Source organism: Brienomyrus brachyistius, chromosome 6, assembly GCF_023856365.1.
Source record: "Brienomyrus brachyistius isolate T26 chromosome 6, BBRACH_0.4, whole genome shotgun sequence".
NCBI lineage: Eukaryota > Metazoa > Chordata > Actinopteri > Osteoglossiformes > Mormyridae > Brienomyrus > Brienomyrus brachyistius.
In genome coordinates this window covers 24,133,043-24,152,444 of record NC_064538.1, presented here as the reverse complement: position 1 = coordinate 24,152,444, position 19,402 = coordinate 24,133,043, and the positions used below count along the sequence as shown (strand labels likewise).

The window sequence follows — 19,402 nt, the reverse complement described above, 5'->3', positions numbered from 1 at the left end:
TAACTGCCTGTCAATTAGCAACGCAGCTCTACAGAGTACTACATGCATAATGAATGGGGCTTGCTGAACGGGTCAAGTATGATTACAAATTGCATCTAGCTGCACAAAGTAATCTATAGTAATTAGTAAGAGCAATGGTCTATGGTGGTAAAGAACAGAGCACTTCTCAGAGAGTGCCTATTGTTAAATTAAGAGGATTAGAAATTCATCCCATTAATCAGTGCATGTGATTCCCAGGAGGCCATTGGACAAATCTGTCCATTCAGTCAATACACAAATGACATTTTAGGCAATTACGGCTCCTAATGAAAATGGAAAACAAAAAGAATTATGTCATGAAGTTGGTAGATTACATTATGAATCGTCAATGATAATAAATTCACAAGCGTCTCATTAGACATGCCATGGGTGGGCAGGCAAGTTATTGGGGCCTTTGTGGATATGTGAGGGTAGAGCAGAAATGAATGAGGACACATACTGACTGCATTAGTTCAATGTGCATTTTGCTCTTCTATGTTGCCCCAATCTTTGAAATAATGACCATTCACCCAGGGAATACTAATCCACTAATCTACACTCAAAAATGCTTAATATTTCAGAGCATTCGGAGAAAGTATGGGTTTACTTAAGGCCAAGTGTTTCCTTTTGATTCTGGCCAGCTGTTGGAATGGACCTAAAAAAACACAAACCAGCTGTAAAAGGCCAAAACGGAAAAATGAGGTAAGACTCTTGAGAAAAGATTTACAGTTCCATTTTGTGAGCTCTTCACCGGTCGGGCCCGTAAATTCTTTATCGTGACTTTTATTGGGAGCTCTTGTCCCTGTGGAGGGATGGAGTGGTGAAAACCTGCACGTGAAGCAAAGATCTGGCCAGACTGAGGTAGCACGTTGCACTTCTCCACCTACTGCATGTCTCTTCAAATGCAGTAGCATGCAGACGTTTGCCCTCCCTGGTTTAAAATGCATTTCAATAAATCTGTAGAGAGTTTTAACTAACCTGTACATGGCATAAAGTCAGACACGAGATGTTGCTTAATAAAACAGCATTTTTTTGCAGTTAATAAAATTGCACATGGGTACCTCTTGGAAGCTAATATTTCATGACACATTCTTCCAGCAGATGAACATCTTTCCAACACTTCCTGTAGCCAGCGTTTGCTTTTGGAATTTCATCGTCTTTTATTCCACACATAACTGCAATACCTTACATACACTTGTGTGTCCTGCATGTTAGAGATCTCACCACAGATGAGGTTTGAGGGCTGATGCCCATTCCAAAACATTCATCCAACTTTCCCATAAATACATCACAGTTGGTCTTAATGTGAATTTTGGGTACTGGTCCTTCTGAAGTGTCCAATTCAGATTCTCTCAACCAGCTGTGGACATTTACTTATAGGATTTACTGAAATTTACTTGAATCCATTCTTCCTTCCATCCAAGCAGCGCTTCTTGTGCCACTGGCTGCTACACATCTCCAAAGCTTTAGAGCCACCCACACACTTGAAATGTGTTCTTTTCTTCAAATGATTCACCAATCTCTCTCCAAATATATCTGCAGTTATGGTTGAATAATTCAATTTTCTTTTTTCATCAACCCAAAACAATTTGTTCCAAAAAGCTTCGGGCATACTTAGCCTTTTACATGCATTCATTAAGTATTAGTTTTTGTGAGGTTGCAGAAACTGCTTTCAACCCTGTATGCAGACCACTAGGTATTGTACGCTGCATTATGTAGTTGTGAACAACTATTCCTGTACCAGCCAAACATTTTTGCAGATTCTTGGCACTGAAGTTTGAGTCCTACTTGGCATAAAATAATTTTTACATATATGTTTTTGTGTAACTGCGTTCCATTTAACTTCCATTTTTGGACAATGTTTCTGCCCGTGAACCTGATTGGTGGAATAATGTACGGATCTGTTTGATCCTTATTTGTTTCAGTTTCAATAGTTATGATTGATTGATAGTTATAATTACACACACATTATAGAAGTGTGTGTGTATATATATATATATATATATATATATATATATATATATATATATACACACACACACACACGCATATGCACAGCGGTTAATGTAAATTTCATGCAACTGACATTTGCATGTACTATTCTGCACAAACTATTTAAATGTGTAAGGAAATACCTGGAATATCCTAAACATATCCCTCTGGATTTCATGAAGTTTCCAGACCAGGCCATCAGCAAACATACAAGATTCCAGCATGGGGTTTCATGGCTGTCACGTTGTTGAGACATCAACAAACACTGCAACATCAGCAAGTTTTAAGAAGCATCTCATGAAACCATGAAACTTTGCACATTTCCCACTTGGCAGATGGCCAAATCAAAGTGAGAAACTTTCACTTAAACATAACTTACGGTTGCCACATAATTCATTATCTATACCTTTTTTAACAAACAACAATTTAAATATAGCTTTACAGCTGGAACAATGTGGTGAAATCCATTTTTTGTGCTGGAAAAGAAATCCGTTCAGTGGCCCAGCTAAATGATCCTTCTCTGATCTGCAGATGTGAATCGTCTGTCTATTCCGCTGCAATTTCTTTCTTAGGTATGTAGGTTGCAAGAGGAAGGACCCAACAGCTATGTGCTAAATGAGTGTCGCGCTAAAACCCATTGAGAAGAATGGCTCTTGGGAGCCCCCAGGGCAGCCTGAGATTGAATCAGAGGAGGTGGCCATTCAGAGGCTGAGCCCTTCAAAGAAATCCATCTCTACATGTATCCATCACTGGTTTAACGGGCTGCGTGCCAGCAGCCCCGTACCTTGACTGAGGGCCCTATTCATGGCCCTTCAGCCATTCTCACAGCACAGAAACCACTGGTGCGTCCCACAGGATCTGGATTGGTTCCACAGACCCCCAGGGATGTTGCTTTATTTTAACCCACCAACTGTATTTTGCAGTAAAAAAAAAACCTGTTGTTTTTCTCTGTCTTCTTATGACTTTTTCTTTAATTGTTTTGTGCCATCAGAAGTAAAGGCTTTTCACAGAGAAGGAACTTTCATAAAGCTGGCTATTGTCCAAATTCCTACTGTCCCCCCATTCCCCTTTAGAGAAATGAGAGGGAATTTCAAGGTTAATGCTCGCTGTCCACAATAAACCAGACTGCATGCATATGAGACAGACCATAAGAAACCATTGTCTACAGGAAAATGTCATTTAAAAAAATAATTTAATACTGTCTATTAGAAAACCATGAAGTCAGATGAAAACTACATATGTCCACTTACTGACAATTGCGACTTTTCTCTGTTCATTCTCTGCCGTCAATAGATAGTGTTTGACATCCAACTGACCAATGAAAAGATGTTCTGTGAAGGCATCTATTTAAATACTATGTATGTTAGTATTATTTATGTTTTGCAATGGCCATTTGTATGGATTATATTGCCAGTTGATTATAAGTCAGTGTCAACAAGATGCATATTTGCCTTGCTGATGATAATCCATTTAAAATATTAAAGCGTTAACTGATGGCTGTGTATAGATAGGTTTCCATTTCTGAAGCGAAGGGTTTCTCCTTACATCGTCTGAGGTTTATCCTGTGAAGTTGTTTTCCTAAAATAATGGAATTTTGGAGATGCAAGTTTTTAGCTGGATAGTGAGGATAGACAAGACTAAATTTCACAAAGCAAAACCTCACGTTACAGGACCAAGACAGGACATACTGTATATAACAAGACATTAGCATTTTCCCCTATACGTTAAGTTTAATTTTTTTTAAATGAGTTGCATTCCATTTCAGGACAAGACTTGATGTGCAAATGCAAGCTGTCTATGCATACACAGCAATTTGCAGCTCTATCAATATCTAACATGCAAAATACTGGGTAACGGGAAGAAAAATGAAGAAACCGACATACTGTGTGCTCTCCAGCTTATCTGCATACTCACCAGTGAAACATGAGCAGCACCAACCAGGAACACCAGACCAGGAACAGGGTCCTTGATCCATGACCTCTCCACCCCCACTTTAAGACATGGACAGAAAGGTTGGGAAGCCCTGTTTTTTGGGGGGGGGGGGGCGATTTCCTGATGTTACAGGGCCAGTAACAAGCAAAGCAGAACATGAACTACATTTGGGCTTATGGTCTGACCTAATGCACATGTGGTTTACTCTGAATGCTGAACTGACATCTCGGCTGATACTTTTAAATGGTAATTACACTACACACACGAACACGGGATTGCATTTCTCATATCCTCCACAGAAAGAATAACTTCCCAGACATACTCCCTCTCCCCCCCCAAAAAACAAAAACAAACAAGTTTTACCATTTAAATGTATATTCTTTATTTAAAATTGATTTATATCACACAATTGAACAATTTTCTCCATTTAACCATATTAAATTCCTTTGGTCCTTCAATAAATAAAATTAACATATCATTTACAACACTTGTATTACTTATACAAGTCTAATACAATTCAAAGGTAATGTGTTATTTTATCACCTGTTGATATGAACATTTTATTTCATACAATAGTAGTGAGGGGAGGAAAAAATACGTGAATTAAACATTGTAATTCAGTCTGACTAATCTCAGTTGCCTTCACTCAGATAATGGAGTTGAAAAAAAACATGTATCTCCATGACAATAAAAGGAACGGCAGCTCCTCCTCCTCTTCAGCTGCCCAGCTATTTGTCCCATCAGCACCAGCAAAAACAATGAAATATTTGCACCTATAAATCACTCGGCCGGGGACAGCCGATCTATCTCAAAAGAAAAGAGGATGGGGCAAAGAACCAGATGGCTGTGACGCAAGCATGAGTCGATTCACCACGATACTCCAAGAGTCACAGTTGGGAAGCGTGAAATTCGGGTATGTAATTAAACTACATACCCCACCCCCCTCGCGATTCCAGCACGTCTTCTGTCCTGTCTGTAACTGCAGCGCTGCCGTCGTTGAAGCTACGCGTGTGAAGCGTCTTTCAGTGCCTTCTGGAACGCCAAACCGACCGATGCTTCTGAAAGCCCCCCACCATGGTTTGGAAAGGTTGAGTCTGTATTGTGGATAATTGGTGGGGGGAATAAGTGCAGACAAGGACTTCTTTTTGCTCCTGGGTGTCAGCGTTATGCTACTGGCAGTTTCAGAGGGAGGACTGATGGATGGATGGATGGATGGATGGATGGTCCCATTCTTCACAGTGGGTCCCGTTGAGGCATCATGTCAAGATGCAGGAATTGCTTTGTGTGTGTGTGCGTGCGTGTCTGTGTGTGCATGTGCGTGTAGGACAGTGGGCCGAAGTAGGGGTAGAAGCCAAAAACTGCTACTAGGAAAATGTCTGGACAGAATGAAAACTGTTGCTAAATATACAATTGCCACTAGCAATAAATAACAAATACGGGAGGTTAAAATGGCTAAAAGGTACATGGAAACTGCAGAGCAAAAATTTCTTCCATAAGAAACGTTGATTCAGCAACACATTCATTTACAAAGGATCCTTGGGGAAAACGTGTTAAAATTACGGAATGGGTTAGTGTCCGGACTCCCTCGGGCGACAGGCGCGGGTGGGAGGGGCTTGCACGTCCAAGTGCATTTGCATTCCTTACACAGCTTGCCCACTCCTCCAGCTGGACGCCAGGTCTCAGAAGGACTCGTCGTGCCCCGTGGAGAGGTGCCCTTTAGGGGTAGAGGCCCGGGAAGACCCCGAGCTGTGCTGCTGCTGCTCTGATCCAGTGCTGGACGCCGCCGTGGATGAAGACGTGGACGAGGAGCGTGTCTTCTCCTTAAAGTCCGTGATGATGACGGTCACGTTGCCCACTGTCACTGCCAGCTGCTGGGCGGTGCTCCGGTCTACGTTTTTCAGCTTCGGCCTGCATGGGATGAAAATGGACAGAGAGGCTTGTAACGAGATGTACTGATGATGACCCGCTACACGGAGCGAGTCGGCACAGGATGAAGATGGAGAGAGGCGCTCGTAACGAGACATATTGACAATGAAATGCTACATGGCGCAAGTCGGAACGGGATGAACACGAAGAGGAGGCTCGTAACGAGATGTATTGATGGTGACATGCTGCACAGAGCAAGCTGACACTGGATGAACACGAAGAAGAGTCTCATAACGAGACACAATGACACACTACACAGAGCCGGCCGGCAGTTTACCGCTCCATTCAAGCCAGGAGACAAACTCATTAATAATTCAATTAATAAAAGAAATGGGTTTTCTGGAGGACATAAATGAGGAAAAGCTAAGGCAGAATGTGAGCTAAATCAATGGGAGACAACACACAGGAACAAAGATACAACACAAATACACCATACATACACAAACAGACACACACACAGACATATGCTGACATGAGCCACTTAAGGGCAAAGAACAGAAAGGGTTACCTTGAAATGCGAGAGTTGCTGCTCTTCGTCGAGTTTCCTGACCGGACACTGTGTTTTTCACTAGGGGGACTCTGGTGCGTGTCTGACTTGGGTCTAGGCGGGACAGCAGAGGAGTGGGTGTTGGTGAAACCCCCAGGGACCATCGACGTTTAAAATGCAGCTCGGTCTGGATACTTACTTTGTCTTTTTGACACTGGTCTTTTTGGTGGGAGTGACGTCTTTTTCTCTGTCCGGCTTCTCTTTGTCGAGCCTCTCCATCTCCAGCTTCTCCTCGTCTGGGTGGACCTGGTTGGCCTCGGGACGGATACCATCAGACCACTCCACGTCAGGGTGAACCCGCTCAGGCGCCTCCTCGTCCGGGTGGACCCCATCGGGCCGATCGGCATCCTGCCGGTCCTTCTCTGGCCGCTCAGTTCGCTCCCTCTTCTCCTTCTTCGGAGGGGGCGGGGTGGCGTATTGTTGGGCCACCTGCTGGGCCACAAGCTGAGAGTTGATCCGGGGTTTCCTGGGGCAACAAAAAACCAAACCCCAGCTTAGGAAGACGAGGTGAAGCGGTGAGATAACCTGTGACCCTTTGACTCTGAGCTGCAGCAGGGAATCGCTCGGGCCTCTTACAGGGGTGAACAAGGCCGGTGCAGAGCTCCCAGATATACGTGCTGACAGGCAGACCTCAGTCACACTGTAATCTCATTATTACGGGGGGGGGGGGGGGGGGTGTCACAGAGGAAGACATTAGTGGCATATCATTGATGTCAGCTTATCTGATTAGGGAGCAGGTTTATCAATGAATAGAGCGCTTCACTCAGTTGTGCACACCTGCCCCCTGCTGGCTCTTACAGGTACACGAAATCACAGATACATGCACTCACTCACACGAGCATTTACACGCAAAAAAGGGAAGTTTGTGTAGCGGTAAAAGGATCCTTCAGCCCTTCAAAAACAATCTTTACGACGGACAGAATAAATAACACCAAAAAAGCCATTTGCACAATCACATCTGCAGCTGATATAATGACCAGTAGCCCTTGATACCACATCCTTCCATTCATACGCTGGCAGTGGACTTTGTGCTGCACAGCGGTGCATCTGGAATGAGGGCCTGGTTCAGCCAGACAATGTCCAAGAAAAACACTGAGGACAGACTGCCAACAGGGCCCCTACCAACCTCTGAATCCCAACACAAAGCTAATGACGAGAGTGTTTCACACTGGTCCGCAAGCAAATCAGCGACTCGCTGATGGCCCGGGGAGAGGGGGGGGGGAGGAGGACCTGCTCAATTGCTGGGTAGAGCCTTTACACCTCAGAGGGCAGACAGGCGAGCCAATAAATCTGCAGGGAAAGAAAATACCCTCACAGTACTAATTCACATCCCAACACCAGGTCAACACATAGTCAGTGCTGGATTCAAGAGACACAGAGCTCATCCACAACTGCAGTGTAACAGAACAGCAGCAGGAAGGCAGTTTTAAACCTGCTACCTTCTACTCACAGTCCAGCAGGTAACCCGTCTTTGGACAGTGGGAAAAAAATACCCACATGCCAGGCGACCGTATTCCAGTGGGCTCGGGTGCCCAAGAATATACAAATTCACGCTTCTTAAATCCCTCAACTTTGCCAAGTGCTGTACAACCAAATGGGAGTCCTGCACTCCATCCAAATAGGTAGCTTAAAATACAGCCAGTTTCGCTACATGAATACAGCCAAGGGTTGTTTTGTAGTTTACTGAATACATACACACAGGCCCGCCTGGCTGAGTGGCCAGCCTTGAAGGCCCCTGCGGCACAGCAAACTGGATGGCAGTACTGCGCTGCGGGTTCGGTAAACTGCACGCTGGCATTCGAACAAAACCACCACTGACTGTCAAGCACGGAGCTGTCCAGGCTGAGGCTCAGCTGTGAACCACCACAAAAACATCTGCCTGTGCAAGTGCCACTTCTAAGGAATACAACTAATCTGTAATTACAGCCGTAAACAGTTTCCAAGGGGAGCCTGTCTGTGTCGGGAATGTGGTAAATTACCTGGGCATTTAATTATATTTTTCAGGATTTAAATTTAAACACTAAGGAAAGTCAAACAGTTCCATTGGGAGTTTATACTCTGCTGTATCGGTGTCATGCCAAGTGTTTTTTATTGTGTTAAATGCTGGCTATTTGCGTGGTATGGACAGGACAGGTAAACACTGTCATCAGTGTGAGCATCATGTGATCAGTCTGCGTACTTATCCAGCCTACTCTGAACAAAGCAGAAAAACAGAAAACGACTGAAGTGTCACAAGGCAGACTGATCAAGGATGTGCCGTCAGTGACCAGCAAAGGAGTGTGCAGGAGGTCATGCAGAATGCCATTTAAGAATGCCATAAATAAAGGCACACGAATGCAAGAACCCCACTACAAACCGCACTGAATACAATTAAAGTTATGACCCCCCAGAGTGACTACATAACCTATGCAGACAAAAAAAATGAGCCAGTTATGATGCTTCAAAGATTTACATCTGAATAAGTGATTACTGTAAAATTATAGGTCATATATTTCATGAATATATAAAATCTATAAGAGCATTTCAATTTATAGGCACATGAGATAATGAAATGTTAATTGTTGGTATAATTGTACAGTAAGGGCCTGTAATAAATTTATATGACAGATAACAACCCATCACTGTACTGGGATTTATCAGAAGTTAATGATCCATCATTGTAGCATTAGCTATTTAAAAACGGTACAGTGGAATTGTGCACGTGCACGTGCGTGTGTGTGAGTAAGAGAGAGATAGCTGGTCCCTGCAGGCAGGTCAGACAGTGACAGCATCATCAGTATCAGCAGCCACCCTCCACCCCCCTCCTTACCCCCAGCAGCACTCAGGCCCCCCGGTTGCACTGAAAGCACCCTCCTCTCCTGCACAACAACCAGGGGTCACCAGGGTCAGACAGGCTGCTCTCCAGCTCCCACTCTGGCTGTCTAGCACGTTGATGGCTTCCTCACGCCTTTCCTGGAGAACCTACCAGGTGTGCCTGTCCTGCTCGCGCCAGCGACCTCGAGCCGACAGGTCAGGGAATGTGGACTGAAGGGGATGCTCCCTCTCACTAGCTAAATGAACTCCTTGTCTGCCTGAGAGGTGATGACTACGACTTATTTCAGTGCTTAGCTGGAGTAGGGTAAAAAAAAAAAAAAAAATCATCTAAAAAATGTTGCAATAATGGCGGCCAAACAAGATATATTTGGAGACCCCTGTCACGAGGCAGAGCAGAAGCTGCTCCCCTCCCAAGTGAAGCACAACTGCCACGATCCCTTAGCTCTAGAACAGTTGGTGTAGCAGTTACAGACCAAAACCTCCTGCATACTACAGCCTCTCTCCCTGCTTAGTTATTGAACATGGAACCTTTTCATAACAAATCTGCCTCCAGAATTCGCCTTTCTGCCCTTTGGACTGCCACAGGATTTACTCCCGACTGTTTCGCTATCAACATGACTATAGCCTGAGGGCCAGGGGGTGTCAAGCTCCAGGACAGACGCTGCTGTGCACTGGCACTAAAAGAGAACAAGGAAGGCTCCAGTAAAACACTTAACAGTCAGAAAAGCACACAAAGTAGTAAATCACCTTGCAGAGACATAAAATGAGCATATGAATGAGTGGCTTTATGCTGATCAAGCTGCACCATTAAATCAGCAATTCAAAAGGGTGATATTCACAGTCCCACTTCAGTGATTTGCCTTTTGATCTGACCTCAGACACTTTATCGGAGGAGAGATCCTCTGAGGTTGTGGAGTGTGAGCACAGCCAAGAGGGCTGGCTGCGTGCTCACAGCAGAGCGACGACGAGAGGGCCGCAGGGCCTTCTACATCGCCAAGGGAAAACAAAGCAGGAAGTGACTTCCATGACCCCAATCAACTTAAGAGGGGCCCCAAAGAACAGATGATGGAACCAGTAGCTGAAGAGGCCTGCCAAGTGTGCCAGGCAGGCAGCAAGGTGACCCACTTTACTGCCAGCCACCAGCGCCGCCACACGGGCCAGAAACCGAGTGTTTATGCAAAAAGCAAGGAGAAAAACTTCCTTAGATGGGACTCCACAAAAAGCGGAAATGGAAAGATTCCACCTGAAAAGTCTTGCAGGGATTGGGAATCACACGGCGCGTGGAGCCTGGCAACAGACCTGCAGCAAGCAGCAGCTGCATTTCACTGCACAGATGGCAACGCCCCCTGTGGGCCCAAGGCAGCATAGCATCCATTGATGGCAGGAAAGAGATGGCCAGCCCTTAAGCAACAGCTTTTCCCTCTGTACTCTGCATAAAGCTTGCAAGCGGCAAGACTGTTCCAACAATGCTTGTAGTGCGCCCATTTATTAGCTTAGCACACACACTGGTGCCAATTGGGCTGAGAGAGCCAACAGTCCAGGCACAGCTGCGAGTTTTCCTGGAAAGTCATCGCAAACCAACGGTTTACATCCAGGAAATACGTGAGGCGTAATTGTAAGTTCAGTTTTAACACAGTTTGATACAAGACAAATATCACACGTGCATATTAATGCTTCAGACATGCAAATCTCATACCTGGTTTACAGTGAAGAGAGAAGCTTCCTTGCTTACGTCAGAGTTTTGATTTGGTTTTTGAGCTATGTAATGCAGAAATTAATGAAATATAATGAAATTGTTCTCCAGGCCAACTCAGATGATGATCATGACTACACCTGGTTGACTTGTTGGTCATGTGTTTTGGAGATGAAAATGGCAGGCGGAATGCATGCTGCATCCTTAACCTTTAATGATTAAGCCGATGCAATAACACCAAGTGACATTAACCAAATCTGCATGATTTTTTTGGTGTGAGGGATAATTATTTCAAATATTCATTAGGCACTGCGGAGTGCTCAGACCTTATGAAACCTGTATACCATCATGTCAATTTAGAAAATGAAAAACATATAAACCAGAAATACCCCAGCAAAACATCCATTTCACTAAGAATCGCAAAAACAACTGGGCACGCAACGGCTAAGTGGGTCACACTTCAGCCTCACACCTCTAGGAGTGCGGGTCTGATTCCTGGGTCTGGCTCTGTGTGTGGTTCTAACAGGTTCTGAATTTTTAGGGATGTCCTCTGGAAACTACGGTTTCCTTCTGCCAATCAAAAACACGCAGTTCCGTGAACTGATATCTCTAAATTTCCCATAGTGACTGAATGCATGAGGGGGGAAGGCTACAGGGCATTGATTTTCCCTCCTCATTTAATCTGGACAAACATGACAAATTAACTCAGTTGCTTCTGGGTCAAATGTAAATTTTACTACACCCCACCCCCAGATGTACAACTGGTATCCCTGGTGGCTGCACAGATTCAAACACATAGCAATGTACCAAGTGAGGTACAAAGCAAGTTGAAGTCATTATGAAGCAGCCAGAAACACACTGGAGCAGCGCTACGAGATGGGAGAACGAACAGACACTGTGCTTATTCATATTCCTTTCGAATGCCTCAGGATCGCTTCACTTAATCGCTGAAAATAAGTTAATGTTCCTGTTGACACAGTTGAAGCTGTTGACGTGGTGCAGCTTTCATCGTAAAAGGCCATTTGAAATGACTGGGGAGAGCACAGCGTACATTTGCAGAAGACTGAACCAATACACCATGTGCCAAATGGGGTCTAATTACAGCTCAGCAAAATAAGTCCCAGGATTCTAATATTGCTGGACAGCTGTATCAATCAAAAGCTTTTCAAAGAAGTCTGACAGAGACTTTCATATCACTGACTCAGCAGCCAACGGATTGCTTGAGGACAAATCACTGGGTCCTCAGGCAATCATCTGACTGAAAAATTATCTTTCATGCAATTTCCTTTGTCTGCAAAGCAGACTCTTATTGACAGCAAATTAAACATTACACCTTCAAGCATCCAAATGCGTGGATATTTATACACACATTTGATGCTGGTTGAATCCATGCACGCCCCGACTTGGTTAGTGTGGAATTTCCATGTCCTTCCTGTCTTTGTGTCGGTAGCCTCTGGGTACTTAGATTTTCTCCCACGATCCAAAAATGTGTGGTTGGCTGAATCAGTGTTTCTAACTTGCCCATAGAGAGCAACTGTGCCCAAGTGCGAGCCCTGCAATGGTCTGACATCCCATCCTGGGTATTCCCCTGCCTTGTGTCCTCTGCTTTCCCACAGTAGCTGAAGGCTCACTACTGGTCATAGACATGGTAAGACAGACAGTCAGATTTTAGGTTCAGGAGGATGCTCAAGGGTACTGTGGCAGCTACAACTTCTAAATCAACTAAACCTTTAAGCCAACTTCTTTGCCCCATCATTACATAACGTGACATGATTTTTTTTTTTTTTAAACCAGCCAATCATGTTGACCACAATTAGACAAAAACTTGCACAAAAATAACCTACTGTGCATCTAGATATATTTATTTATGAACAAATCAGCAGCAGTCTGTTTATTTTATACCATGGCTTTTTAATGGACATAATGGACAGGGAATGAGTGACCCTGATCTGGTCACTGTTTTTGTCTAATTGTAGCGTGTGTGTGTGTGGATTTGCATAGATCACATCTGGGGACCAAAATGTCCCCAAAGTGCGGTAAAACCTGAAACTTCCTTACTTTTGGGGACACTTCTTCAGGTCCCCATTTGGATAACCTCAGTTTTATTAAAAAAAAAAATCTGTGAATGCAATCAAAAAAGTAAAAGTGCCAAAAGTTAAGGTTAGGGCTGGGTAGGGGTTAAGGTTATCGTGATTTCCCATAGAAATGAATGGATGGTCCCCATTTAGGTAGGAAGACCAACACACACCAATTTTCCCTGGAGTTTCTCCAAAAATACTGCAAACATTCTCCTCTCCAAAGACGTCTCACCAACAAGAAGTTCATAAAACTACACTACCCAGCTGTCATCTCTCAAATCATAGTGAGAGTAATTTCCAAAAGCATTATAAGCTGGTGGGCCTGCTGCAGCACATCTTCCTTTAAGCCAATTTTACTGAAGACTACTGAATTACCACATTTTATAAGCTACTGCCGCAACCCACCTGAACAAAAAGGTCCCAAAATCAGCAGAAGGTGACTTGAATGAGCACTTTCTCCATGCAAGCCTCAACAGAGGGTTGAACATAGAGTACATATACATTTTCACCATTATTTCCATATTCAAAAATGCATACTGAAAGTAATGAGAGCACAGGGAATTCAAGTCTTAGGGTTTCAATGGTAGGATTACAGTAATGCTAATGCATAGGTACAACCACATTTGATATGCTGGCATAAGGAATACATTTTATCAATAGGTGGGTGGAGGAAAAATGGAGTACGAATAATGGATTAAAGCAAATGACCGTAAAGTTAAACCCTAAAGTACACTAACTGTTGACTTATTTGGATTGCAATTATACCCATCAATAACTCCAACCACAGGTTATAATTACGCATCGCCTACAATTCACGAGTTTCCCCATTGATCTGCCCCCTCTAATACATTAAGAACAGGGCTGGGAGGGTTAAAAGGTGGTAATTACTGACAACTGTAACAATAATAGTGGCATCAATTCACAAAGTCTGCCATGATGGGGGTGAGGGACAAAAAAAACCCACGGTAAGCAAAAAAACAACTGCTGACTGTTTCAGCTGCTATTACTCTGCAAGCCCAAGATGATTTAAACAAAGTAGTGAGCTGTAAAAAAAAAAAAAAAAAAAAGCCAGGTTTCCACCTAAAACACAAAGCTACTCATGAAGCACAGTGCTGCCTGCACAAAACGGAAAATGGTAACTACTCTGAAGGACAACTAAAGTTTGCCACGAAGAGCGCTGCCTCTTGCTGGCTCTTCAGATGAACATTTTTCACGTTCATTTATGGCTGCATATTCCTTTACATCTGATCTATGTGTTGAACTAACGTATGTTGTTAGCTCTGCATTTCTGCAACCGAGTTCCTGCTGGTTCAAACCCGTTAAGGAAAAAATGTACCACAAATGTCCCCTTGGCCGAGATGTTTAACACAAAAATCCATAGCAATTTCGCAACTTCTGGCAATTTCGCAACATTTCCTAAATGTTGACAACCTACATAGGACACCTATGGGCACTTTTCCACTGCACCAGTCGTCGTACGTTTGGTACTTCAAACAAATACCAAAAGTACAGTACTTCTTTGTGTTGGTTTTCCACTGCATAAAAACTGGTACCGCCACTGATTGACATCGCAACGTGAGGCAGGGTATTTTGTGCTGAATTTGAAAAATGGCAATAGTATATTATAGGGCTGGGCGATGTGCGATATTAACACCAACATCGCATGTTACGCATATGCAATTTGCACAATGCTAGGACCATGACAACTAGCTCATCTGAGATCAGGCTCTTTCATATCGTTATACTGTATGGACATTACAATGTGCAGGCTTTAAGTTTAAAACATTTTTACTTTGTCATAGAAAAGAAAAAACAATCATTAAAATTTCAAGTTATTTCAAGATTATCTAGTAGGCCTTACAGGTTTTAAAAAAATCAGTTTAAAGGCTACTGACACTGCTTTTACATGGATCATTGTCATTCTTGCAGTTAAAATCAGTCATAAATGGATTGATGACAAATGTATTTATTTTGAACTCCTTTTAACTTTATAAATATTCCAATATTTATTACAACAAAATTGCATACTTGTGAGGTTTAATTTTTTTTTATCATGCTGCCCTAGTGTATTGTAGCAAATACAATTTTTTTTTAAATTTCTTGTGCCATACAGATCTTCTGGTTCTTCCAAGTAGATCGCAATTAAAGCTGTAGTAGCTTCATTTGTCCATGTATACATTATTATAATATTTATTTTAAACTTTATCATTATTTTGAGTTTGCATCTATTTTCAAGATGGTGATTGTACTGTGTTTCAGAGGCAGGCTATTTGCATAAGCAATCAACAATGAACATGTTTGCAAGTCCCACCCTATAGTATCGAATAACCAAAAAAGTACCCCAACTAGTTTGGTACTTTTGATTCTGGAATTTTTGGTATTGATACACTAGTGCAGGGGTGTCAAACTCCAGTCCTGGGGGGGGGGGGTGGTTCCCTATGTTGCTTAGTTCTTTCCCTGTTCCACCACAAATGATTCAGCTCAAGAGGTGTGTGGTAATTAGCACATGGAGTTGAATCAGATGTGTTAAACAAGGGGAAACCTAAAAATGTGCAAGGCTCCAGCCCACCAGGACTGGAGTTTGACACCGCTCCTGTACTGGAAGCCAATAGGCGCTTCCACACCGAAGTTCTGGAACCTGGTCCTTGTTTACAAGTACCTGGGCTGTCTCGGGCCTAGAACTTTTGTAACTTTCATGCGTCACTTTCACTCTATACAACACGAACTGGGACCTTTATGCTACACAAACACACATAATATACGACACTGCACTGCCATGCAAAAACAATGGACGATAAATAATTCATTTTGTTGGTTATGTAGCCTTTCATTTGTATTTTACCTATATGACCCGTGACATGTCCATGATTCTTAAGAAATCTGGCCAGCACATCGATCTTTCGTGTTGCACAGAATAAAAACCTATGTTATCCCACTAAGCGCTAGCAAGTTTCACCATCAACGAAATTAGACAAAAGTTGACGATCTAATTTTCCAATGCAAAAATATGAAGATGCAAGCAAAAGAAAATTGATTAACTGATGCACTAAATATGATTGGGGTACAAAAATCATTCAATCTGCTCAATTTTTTGCTCTGCTACATTTGTTTTTCAGCACTTCTACGTAACATCCTAGTTAGTGCCGGTGCTTGTGGTCAACCAATTAGCAAGCTTTGGCTGTAAGCACCTCCCCACTAGTTTGTGTAGTACCTAATCTGGAGCAGGTACTAAAAAAGGTATCTGGAACAGCCTACGGGAAACTAGAATCGGACTCAAGTTCCTGTGGTATGAACACAACAAAAATCCCTGGTCCTGGAAAAAGGTTCTGACGGTGTGAAAGCGCCTAATGGAAAAGGTAAAGTACTGAAAGTACTGTACCAAAGTACAGTACCATGTGCACTGGAAAAGCACTTAGTGTGGGTCAATGCAAAATTCCTGTCAACAATACCAAATGATTTAATAGTGCGAATAAAAGTTTAACTGAAAAAGTTAGGCTGCATTACAAGTGTTGGACATGTGACATTAATGAAATAGATAACTCTTGAAATCAATGAGTATGCAGGACTACCACATTCAAATTTACTTTCATAACAATAATCCAGACATAAAGTGCATAAACATAAATCCAGAAACGTATTAAGTACCAAGCAAGTAACTGTAACAGTTGATACAACTTTTTTTTCTGGATAAAAGGAGCAACATGAAGTACATTCAGCCCCAGAACTGCAAGAGGAACTTCGAACAAGAGCAAATGACCTATGGACACTAACAGAGACAAATCCGTTCTGTACTAAATAAATACTTGTTGAATGTAGCCTCACTTAAAAGGCAAAGAATTTCACTGCTGAGTTTATTCATGATGGTTAACTATTAAGCCTAATATGCATCTCAAAACAAATTTCAAGGCTACATCTATTTACTGTTTTTGAAAACTACAATTACTAGTCCTTATAAACACACATAAAACAAGTCAGAGATCAGTTTCCTTTGTTTGGACAAGAGAAGCCTTACTAACAAGCCAATGCTCTCCTCCGTAGAACACATTCTGCTCTTCATTCAAACAAAATTCTCACAAAGAATCCGATGGAATGAAATGTGGAAACATTTTCGCGAAATACCGAGAAAAATTAGCAAGTAACTCAAAATGAATAAACAAATAAATAAATGCGAGTTTCCGTCCTTTTCAGTTTCGACTCTACATAGACATTTAATAATTGAGCTGATGTTCGCCGGACGCGTCCAAATAACCGCAATTAGGTTCATTTTAAGCACCGAAGACAACATGTATATTATGAAATGTTGCATTCGCATTTAATGAAAAGGCCTTTTGTCCCAAATGAAGTTGGGCGTCCTATAATAGCGACTCCTCCTGCCTGGCACAGCGGTGAAGGAGGTGCGGAGGAGCCGGTTTATATGGAACAGACTTCAGCCGAACTGTGCCTTTATAAGCTGCAGCTTCGGCGTGGCCCATGTACTACAAAACAGCGCTGGATAAAAATCATCGGCAGCGTCCAAGAAATATGTAATAAATAAATGACGAAAAAAAACCTTCCACACTTCCAAGACCCCCTCCTCTGCAAACACACATAAAAACTCCGCCTTAATGACATTTCTGATTTCGAGTCTCTCTCCCCCCCCCCCCAAGAAACCTCATAGGTCTCTCATATCTGACAGGCACCGAAATGGCATCCAGCTACTACATGCCCTCACATGCATCCTGACCTTCGGGGTGCAGCTCGTCTAATCGTCCGCGATCGAGGCGCAGCCTTCGGCCGAGCAGATAACGTGAGGGACGCCGGAGACACGGCAGGGGATGATCGGGGGAGAGCCACACCGAAATTCGCCGAAATTCCGACAGCCTGTACTCCGTCCAAATGCACATAGTGACAGAATTACAGTTAGGCCGGTATTACAAAAAAGTTAGTCTGTCATTTGAACGATCAGGGGCGACAATGCGGCTGGATGCGGCTGCCGCCGTCCGACTGACAGACACACACCTGCATCCATTGGTAAGCGGCTACCTAGCGAGCTAAAGGGACGCCCGCAACGTCGTAAATCAACAAGTCAGGACCATGCATGGCGACGACATGTCACCATACGTGCCTCCTCCATCCAGGAACGTGTCGACCAAAGGGAAGTCTGTGTCAAACCAATCAAAAAAATGGAAATAAAGAGATGCCCTTTTTTGCAGGTAGCCAGGCGAAACGGCTCCATACCTCGTCGATGTGCCTTTCCGTACATCGCAGATGCTGCATTTGAAGGCTTCGGCGCTGTTCCTGTAGGTGCAGACGCTACAATCCCAAAACCCTTCTTCTACCGTAGATTTGGCTTGTCTTTTTGGCCTTGAGGATTCAACAAAACAACAGGTCAATAACATGGCAAAGCACACGATGCATAGCCGAAAAGCACCGTTCAATCGCGCACACTGCAACGCACAAACTCTAGGTGCCGGGGCTAAAAAAATGCACAAGCGATCTTGCATTTGTATTGACTAGCTACCTCCCAATTGACCATGTCAATAACAAGCGACCCATCGTTAGCCATGCAACTGAGAGCTAAAGACGGCGATCGGCCGTCGAAAATGTCACCGTTCGATCGAGTTTATGCTGCAACCGAAGTGGTTTTGAAAAACAGCCATGCGTAAGCGCTACACATTTCCTTTTGTCTGAGAGTGATTAGCTTGCCAGAATAAAAGACAGACAATCCGCCATAGCTGCACTGTTCGAGATTAGCCATGGCTGGCAAAAAAAGAGAAAGAAAAGGGGAGAAACTCCTTCGGAAAACAGTCAATTTTCAGCCCTAAAACGCCAATAAAATATCCCAGGATCAAGTCATAATGGTAGAAGACGGCCTGAGCTAGACAGTTTTGCTACCTTGTTGGGCTTTTCTTGTCGCCCATGGTGGAAAAAAGAAAGTGTCTTCCAGAGGAAGAAAATTGGCTCTGTAACGTAGCTATAGTGCGGGATCCAGATAGAGCCGCTGTTGAGGTGAGCTGGCTGACTGACCGACTGGAGCGGAGCTGCGAGGCTGCGGCCCACGTGACCGCGCGGCACCCAATCGGCAGCCGCCTCGCTTTAAAACTCTCCAAATAAACCAAAAGTAATTAACGAGTTCGGTTTGTGAGCGATAAGTCTGTGCGTGAGTCCGAGAACACGCGCATCGCCGCCCTTAGCCGCACTTCTGCATAAGCATGACTCGCTTCTGCATGACTGACATGCTGTGCGAAGGTGATTTCAGGAATGTAGAGAAGTTCATTATGGGACTACGTAACTTTTATTATTAGTAGTATTAGTAAAACGTTAAAATATTCGGTTATTATAATGATTCAGCGCATCCCATACAAACAAAAACAACCACAAAACGCCAACAACTATTATTATTTTATTGTGGTGGTGATGATG

General features: G+C 43.4%; 1 protein-coding gene across 2 annotated transcripts; it reads right to left on the bottom strand.

Annotated features, from left to right (window-relative positions):
• Nucleotides 1-4,299: 4,299 nt before the first annotated feature.
• LOC125745078 (RING1 and YY1-binding protein B-like) lies at nt 4,300-19,060 on the bottom strand. 2 transcript variants are annotated; one of them, XM_049017562.1, is made up of 5 exons: nt 18,875-19,060; nt 18,218-18,343; nt 6,555-6,881; nt 6,377-6,469; nt 4,300-5,850 (listed from the first exon to the last, which is right to left on the bottom strand). In XM_049017562.1, exons 1-5 carry the CDS (start codon nt 18,898-18,900, stop codon nt 5,622-5,624), a joined length of 801 nt encoding a protein of 266 aa, XP_048873519.1. In that variant the 5' UTR covers nt 18,901-19,060; the 3' UTR covers nt 4,300-5,621. The 2 variants fall into 2 exon arrangements, with proteins under 2 accessions (XP_048873519.1, XP_048873520.1); XM_049017563.1 differs by lacking the exons at nt 18,218-18,343; nt 18,875-19,060 and adding exons at nt 17,724-17,860; nt 17,999-18,019.
• Nucleotides 19,061-19,402: the final 342 nt, after the last annotated feature.

Coding starts and splice junctions, on each gene's coding strand:
- LOC125745078 (XM_049017562.1), bottom strand. CDS start 18,900: ATGGGCGACAAGAAAAGCCCAACAAG. Junction 6,470..6,554: donor ACCAGTGTCAAAAAGACAAA/GTAAGTATCCAG, acceptor TGTCCCGCCTAG/ACCCAAGTCAGACACGCACC. Junction 5,851..6,376: donor AGCAACTCTCGCATTTCAAG/GTAACCCTTTCT, acceptor CATCCCATGCAG/GCCGAAGCTGAAAAACGTAG.